Here is an 8,381-nt window from a genome sequence, read left to right on the forward strand (position 1 = left end):
TCTTTCTTTCTTTCTTTCTTTCTTTCTTTCTTTCTTTCTTTCTTTCTTTCTTTCTTTCTTTCTTTTCCTTTTTGTCTTCTCTTTCTCTCTTTCTCTTCTTCCTTTTTTTCTTTCTCTCTTCCTTTCTTTCCCTCTCTCTCTCTCTCTCTCTCTCTCTTTCTTTCTTTCTTTCTTTTTCTTCTTTCTTTCTCTTTCTCTTTCTTTCTTTCTTTCTTTCTCTCTCTTTTTCTTTCTTTCTTTCTTTCTTCTTTCTTTCTTTCTTTTCTTTCTTTTTCTTTCTCTCTCTTTTTCTTTCTTTTTCATCCAGGTGAACTACAGTTGAGTTGAATGGCAAAAGTCATGTGAAATCTCATGAAAACAATACTTGTAGAACATGTTTTTTCCTGTATTTCTCACTGTATACACCTCAGCTATAAAAAAGTTTTTTGGGGTAGGAAGAATGGAATGTTTGAACTAAAACAAGTTAACTCTGATGTTTTATGATGCCAAAGAAACTACATTTAATTAAATGCATTATCTTAAAATATGTGTTTTCTATGAACATATCAGGTTCAAGCACCTTTTGCTTCTAAAACTTGTAAGAGTGAAACAAACATACACAAAACATAAACATGTATGTATTGTATAAACAAAACATAAAAGGGAAGTAGCACGGAGATAACAGTCAGATCTTACGTGAAGTGAATATTCACTAGTGCTTCCATTATATGCCCATATGTCAAAATCAGGGGTCTGCCTTTCAGGAACAATTAGCAAACTGAAAATCTGTGCAAAGAATGTTTTTAGAGAATACATTTCTATATATTCCACGCCTTAGGAATATTGGTTATGAGCACACTTTTGAGTCAACAAAAATAGTAAACACTGTCAAAATTAAAGCTATTTCAGTTTAACTTTCATCGAATATGGATAATTTTGAGATGTACTTGTTGACGTTTACATTCTGAAAGAGTTTGCTGAAGTTTTAAGGTTGTTTGACATTCTCAATTGTATTTCCAGAGCAATTATGAGTAAAAATAGCAGAAGTTTACTTGGAATCCTTAGAAACAGGGAAACAAATGGAGAAGTTGCTCAAGACTTTCTTTTGGGGTTTATTTGTTCTGCTGCGAGGGTGTCTTGGGCTCCTCTTCCTCACGTACGTGCCTGGATGAAGCCGCCAGCTGGGACTGCACTTCCAGCCCTCATACATTTAAATGGAATCAGAGCTCAGAGCCCCCTTTTCCACACCTCATCCCATATATTTCTTCTCTCCGAATGTTCATCTGTCACCCTTGTAGTAACTTTTATAATAAATAGTAAACACAAGTAGAACATTTTCCTGATTCTGTAAGCTGCTTTAATGAATTAATTGAACCCAAGGAGGGTGGGTGTGGGAATTCTGATACAGACAGAGGGTCAGAAACACAGGTCTACCTGGAGCTCACTACTGGTGTCTCAAGTGGGCGAATCTTGTGAGACTGGTGGGGGAATCTTGTGAGACTGAAACCTTAACCTGTAGGATCTGATGCGCTCTCCATATAGTGTAGAATGGAATTAAATTTTAGGTCATATGGCAGCTGTCCTCTGGAGAATTGCTTGTTGTATAGGAAAAAAACTCATCCATCTGGAATTAGAAGTGAAGTGTTGAGTGTAAAGGAGGAAAACCACCTTTGTTTGTTTGTTTTTTAAATCTCTCATAGAATCCAGACATCCTGGCTCTGAGTCAGCTTTCTGAGGATAAAACCACACGGTGTCCAATTATGTTCCTCTTCTCTTGACCCCATAGGATTATAAAAATTAAAAACAAACAAGCAGAGACAGGCTAAACCCAAAGCAAAGCAAAACAAAACACCCACAAAAAAAATGAAAAAAACAAATTAAATGGAGCCTGTGCTCTAGTCAAAGTTCATAAAAAAGTAAAGGAACATGGAGTCTTCCCTGAAACCCAGGAGAACATCAGAGCTGAGAAGTCCTATGAGGTCTCGTTCTAACTCTTCTTCAATTTTCTCCATTTTCCCCATGAGCCATCGATTTAACAGTGTTTCTCCACATCATTAATATTCGAAGTGTGGTCTGTAGGTCAGCAGCATCAGCAAGAAATGAGAGGTGGTTAGAAATGCACGGCTCTCAGGAACCAGCAGTTAGCATAATGGCTATGTCGCTGGATTCTCACATAGTCGACCGTGGTTTGCGTCCCAGACCAGGTGGCTTAAAACTCACACCGGGCGCGTGTGCGTGTGTGCCCAAGATCCCGAGAGGAGAATGGAGGAGAGGGGATTGCAGGGTGACCATCCCCCCTGGGGGATGATTTCTCTCTTTCTGTCTCTCTGTTTCTCTCTGTAAAAAAAAAAAAAATCGGGAGAGGAGAGGAGAATGGAGGAGAAGGGATTGTGGTGTGACCATCCCCTTTGGGGGGTGATTTCTCGCTTTCTGTTTCTATGTCTCTCTCTGTCTGTCTGGTGAGTGCACGCGCCCTATAGCGAAAACCTCTCAAAAAAAAAAATGCACGGCTCTGCTCATCTCCCGCAGATCTGCTGAATCAGAACCTGTATTTTGCGAGGTCTCCAATGATCTGTATGCACAGAAACATCTGAGAACATTGGTCTCCACTCCTTAGGGAAGAGTGAACACACATCCTACAAGTCCGGCCTTTCACAGGCCAAACACACTGCAGGGGACATCTTCAGAGGGTGCATGAACTGACTCCCACCCAGAGTCCCATCCCTATCATTTTCAGTAGTCACAGCTTCCAGAATCTCCTCTCTCTTGCAAGGTGTAGAAGTGGAATACTCACTACTTGAATACTCTTTTGGCACAAGCACCTTTATGGCATACCACGACCAGGAATTCAGCCCTTTGGTATACTCCTTTTAAAAGATTCATAACTGGGGCCAGCAGATGGTGTAGTAGTTACTTTACTACTTGATCCAGTGGCTTGAAAGTCATGCTGGGTGACTTTCAAAATCCTGAGGTGAGAATGGAGTAGTAGGGATTGTGGCCTATCATCTCCCTGGGGGGGTAATTTCTCACTTTCCCTCTCACTGTCTTTGTTTCTCTCTCTCTCTGGTTAGTGCACATGCCCTAAGGCAAAAGCCTCTTAAAAAAAAAAAACATAATAGATTCATAACCTGAACCAGATTATGGCATAGCAGTTATGTCTCTGGCATAGCCAACTGAGGTCATGTCCCTGACTCGGTGGCTTAAAACTCATGCCAGGTACATGTGCATGTGTGCCCAAGATCATGGGAGGAGCATGGGAGAAAACAGATTTATGTGTGGGTATCCCCCTGGGGGTTGATTTCTCACGTTGGTTCTCACTATTTCCGTCTCTCTTTCTCTGGCCAGCGCACCTGCCCAAAGGCAAAAATTCTCTTAAAAAAATTCATAACCTCTGTTCTATGCTGAATAAAGCAAGTCAGGCTGTGAAAGAGAGACATTGTATGTCCCCTCTTAACATATACCACTGTCCGCACTCTATGGTAGAGACTGAAAGACTGGAGAACATAAAAGTATTAAAAATTGTAATGTACATTAGAGACAAAGTGGAAAGAGAGTGTGGGAGGGGAAGAGCATAGGCAAGGAAATTTGGGGGGGGGAATGGAGAGGTAAGACACTTGTGGGACACAGATAAGGTTTGTTATCTGTTGATGAGATGTGTATAATAGTTTTAACTGGGCTGGACCGAGGTGTATATCATGCTGGCTAATGTCTCTTCACAATCTAAATGACATAAAAAGATTTAATGTATGAATAATAATAATAATAAAGAAAATAATATACATCTCAATTTTTAAAAATATGGAACACTAAATAGTTTCTTCTAATATATTCAAATTTGTATTTTCTTGGTGGCCAGTGGTACCTAACACTTAGTTAATTATTAGCATTCACCCCGGAAGAAATTTTACATGAACTAAGTATATTTAGAACTAAAGGCAAATAATGAGGAACAAGATATCTAATGGCTGCCATATTTAAGATACATATTTTATGGAGGTACTTACTTTATTTTTATTTTTAGATAATAGTATGGGCTAAATGATCTTTCATTTACTTAGTTAACATTTATAGAATGACTACTGAAACACACCTGCTTTAGCCATTGAAGAGACAAATTATCACTAGGTCATTTTCAAAAGGATGGTTCACAGTTAATATGGATCAGATTGCGTGGACCAGAATTCTGATTTCACTACTCAATATTTTTGTGGCATAGAGTAAGTGAATTAATTCTCTAATCATAGAGAATGTTGATTTCATAAATGAGGATATTATTAGTATTTTACTGTGTTGATATGAATATTACCTCAAAATAATTTAACATTTTCTGGTACACAGCAAGTGTTACATTAATATTAAGTGACAATTATTTTGTACTTTTCTTGTTCTGCAAATTAAAATATTTTTACATGTGTAGTTTGGAACATAGGTTAACATTGACAACTATGTCGCAGTGATCAATTGTGTCACCTGATGAAGTCGCATGAATTTCTGAGACCAGTGGCTGTTAAACGATTACTGTATGCTATGCAACATCCACTGTTGCTGCTAAAACAACAGACCATTAAGGACTGGTTAAGGAGTGATGGCAAACTCTGGATTTAGCTTGTAATTGGGCGAAGAGTTGAAGATTCCAGGCACCTACCAGAATGTCATACCAACTGGGATGAACTTTCCTTGCACAGCAACCTCCTCAGAGCACCCTTGACTTCTGCATTCCTCAAACTATAAATCAAAGGATTCAGCAGAGGGTTGAAAAAACTATAAAATAGAAAAAGGATCTTCTGCTGCTCCTCAGGATGGTGGGATTTGGGGGCCATGTATGTGACGATGGCACTGCCAAAGAACAGTCCCACCACACAGAGGTGGGAGGAGCAGGTGGAGAAGGCCTTCCTGCGGCCCTCCTGAGACTGGATCCTCAGGATGGCAGCTAGGATGCGTGAGTAGGAGACCAGCACCAGGCACAGGGGCCCCACCAAGATAAACACAGCAGCTGCAAGGATGACAGCCTGATTGAGCCAGATGTCAGCACAGGCCAGCTTGAGTACAGACAGGAGTTCGCAGAAGAAGTGGTTGATTTCATGAGGCCCGCAGAAAGGCAGTTTCAGAAGGAGACCCACATGCACCAGGGCTAGCAGGGAGCCACATGCCCAGGAAGCAATAGCTAGGACCTTCTGCACTCTCCAGCTCATGATGACGGAATATCGGAGGGGGTGGCAGATGGCCACATACCGGTCGTAGGACATCACCACCAAGAGAAGACATTCGGTGTGTGCAAAAGTCAAAAAGAAAAAGGTCTGTGTCATGCAGCCAGCGTAGGAGATGGGCTTGGCTGGATTCAGGAGATTCACCAGCACCTGGGGCACTGTGCTGCAGGTGTAGGCGATGTCTACGAAGGCCAAGTGTGAAAGGAAGAGGTACATGGGGGTGTGCAGTCTGGGGTCCAGCAAGATGAGCCCCAGAATGACCCCGTTCCCCAGCAGAGTGGAGGCATAGAGCAGGGAGAAGAGGCCAAAGAGAACCATTTGAATCCTCGGGCCGAGGGGAAATCCCAGTAGGATGAATTCTGTCACGACTGTCTGATTTTCTTTCATTTCACTATGAAAGAGAGAACCAGATAGCTTTGTGACACAGTTATTTTAAATTATGTACTTATGTTATTGCCTCATATGCCATATATATTTACATGTACGTACATACACATAAACGTATGCCATCATCTTGGAAAATGGAAACCAATATTTGGCAATTTAGAAACTGGTCAACTGGATGATTCACAGAATTATTAACCTACTACAAGAATATGTCCAAAACAAGCCATAAATGTTAGAGCAATTTGCGTTTCACCAGGGAACCCACTCTTACAAATGTGGCCACTGTGTGCACCACGTAAATGTGTGTGCGTGTGTGTGTGTGTGTGTGTGTGTGTGTGTGTGTGTCCATGTGCTCTTAAAGATATGGAGGCTGAGTGTAGTAGGATCCAACAGACATATATGTGAAAACGATTGCAGGCATATTCCCTATGTACCATCCATATAGAAATTCCCTTTCTAGATTATATCAAAATAAAAAATCCATGAATCAAGAGAATAAAAAAAGGTCATTGTCTATAATGAATATAAGGAAGAAATAAGCCTACCTCACTATTAATTCATCCTACTCATATTTTTAACATTCTCTTATCTGAAACTCAAAACACAATAAGTTACACAATAAATTTAAACTGAAAAACAGTGGCTGATCTCAGCTAAAGAACTATTATACACTTTCTAAGTGGGTAGTAGGAAAAATATTGATATAGTGATAATTCAGCTTATTTGTCACATGAGCAATGGCAACATCAACAAACTAGTGGTCAGATATTTGAGTTATGAATTAGTGGTAGGCAAAATTGATCAATTTGGAGTTTTGACCTTGAATCTGAGGCCACGGCTTCATCAGTGAAGCATGCTGACGTTCAGCATGGTTGTAGCATGAATATTTGTCAATGCCGTGGCAAGGGGAAAATAACTTGAGTCCTAGCTGCTTTTCCAGGATGTGAGGGAGTGTGTGGGGCAGTCCCTAGCTTATCTGTCATCAGTACCAATGGAGGTATCAAGGAGGTGTTCCTCGAGAAACTTGAGTATAAGAGACAAAACTGCATTTGGAGAAAGGAACTGGTGAGTCCTGTAAGCATCCTAATGATAGAAAAGAAGACACTATCAGGAGACATGTGACTGAAGACTGTAGGGAACCCTTCAAAGTTCATCCCAGGTGCTGATGTGATCTCTGAGAAGCAGGGAAGGTGGATGTGACTGATTTATTGAAACCAAGTCAAGTCGATGTGGGCTACCATTTTGAAGAAAGACTGCAGGAAAAGAAGGGCGGTTACCAATATAGATTATAGACATCAGGTCAGAGGATAAGTGTTTATCAAGTGCATACTTAGTAAACTTCACTAGAATGCAAAAGAGCACCAGTTGGATCAGTATCCTGGTCACATGGTTGCTCTATGTCTGTAGTGCAGATGGATGGCTTGGGTGGTGGGTAATCTATAACTATGGCAAGGAAGATCTGATTATCCCCTTTTGTTCTGATTTCATAGTCATCAACCAACAAGTAATAATGTATCTTCTTGAACAGATATTTCTGTAAGAAAGAAATGCATTCATTAACAAGGTTCTTTGCACATTTTGTGATTTAAGTAAATGGACATTTAGATATTCTGGCTTATTAAATGTCCATTGGATACCATGATGGAATTCCCGAATAAAATTAACTGAGCTGGAACTAAAAAGAGGATCAGACACTGGACCATGGTAAACTTATTGAAGCAAGACTCAGGGAAAGAAACACGCTCCTTCCTATGAGACCAGATGAGATGTTTATTTTTTATAAGCATCGCTGATAAGGTATCCAATCCCCTTGACACAATAGTAATCGAAACAGCATATTAAAAATTTTCTGTATCTGATCAGAGCTTATGTGATTTTATGTTACTTTAAAACATTTCCATGCTCAACAAAAATTTCTAAATTGTTCTGTAAGCACATAAGGCATGGGAATATATTTGACTGTGAATTTCCCAAGTTTTCTTTATTTCTTTCAGGATGAAAACATGAAGGAAAAAGAACACTGTACAAACCATAAGTTTTTGATAATCACACTAGAAGACAAATTTAAAACATAAGTTTTTAGTACATTGATCTTTTCTCAGCACAGGAATACTTGTACTACTGAAACAAGCCCTGCTTGTTTTGATTTCTCTTAACAAAAGAAAGTTCATTTTTGTATCCATGGTCATTAATACACATTTGTTCAATGACAAATAAATAAATAAATGTAAACAAATAAATAAACACTTAAGTATTGATGTCCTCAGATTAGGTCTGGTTTCTTTAAAAATATAGTCTATACTACAATTATGCCAAATTCAAGCCATTGAACTTGGAAATGATGTTTCTAAGGAAATGAACTACCACGATTGAGAAGAATTTCATCCCTGTTGATCTGTATCAAAATAGGACTTCAAAAATTTGTAAGTACAATTGAAGAATTCACAAACTAAATAATTAAATTTTGGATAGATGTCTCTTTTATCTATGTTTTTATTATATTTATTTGATACTTATATGACCTATTATTAAATAAAAACAACAAATGGAAACCAAACAGCATTTTAGGGGCTGGAAGAAATGAACAAAGTAGCTCCACAGTAAAATGTATTCCAGTTTGAAATGTAACTTTTAGGCATAGTGATACATTTTAAGTTATTCATGTATGACTTCAGAATTAAAAAAAAATGGAAAATTGTTACATGGTCATTGAGTGAAGCAGACAACTATAATGTTTTAAAGTAAATATCTAAGAAGGATATAATTTATGTATATGTAAATGAAACATCAAACTTGATGGACCCTGTG

At 38.9% G+C, this 8,381-nt stretch overlaps 1 protein-coding gene and 1 long non-coding RNA gene across 2 annotated transcripts in view; one reads left to right on the top strand and one right to left on the bottom strand.

The window, feature by feature from the left end:
* Positions 1-7,582, top strand: part of LOC106733732 (uncharacterized) — a 51,360-nt gene extending 43,778 nt beyond the window's left edge. Inside the window, exon 4 of the long non-coding RNA XR_001369655.1 lies at positions 7,568-7,582. This is a non-coding gene — a long non-coding RNA (uncharacterized LOC106733732). The remainder of the gene's footprint in view (positions 1-7,567) is intronic.
* On the bottom strand, positions 4,404-5,573 carry LOC102501574 (olfactory receptor 2A1/2A42). The gene has a single exon (XM_006139892.1). The coding sequence runs from the start codon at positions 5,571-5,573 to the stop codon at positions 4,632-4,634; it is 942 nt and encodes a 313-aa protein (XP_006139954.1). The 3' UTR covers positions 4,404-4,631.
* Positions 7,583-8,381: the final 799 nt, after the last annotated feature.

This window comes from Tupaia chinensis, unplaced genomic scaffold, assembly GCF_000334495.1.
Source record: "Tupaia chinensis unplaced genomic scaffold, TupChi_1.0 Scaffold000010_1, whole genome shotgun sequence".
Classification (NCBI taxonomy): Eukaryota; Metazoa; Chordata; class Mammalia; order Scandentia; family Tupaiidae; genus Tupaia; species Tupaia belangeri.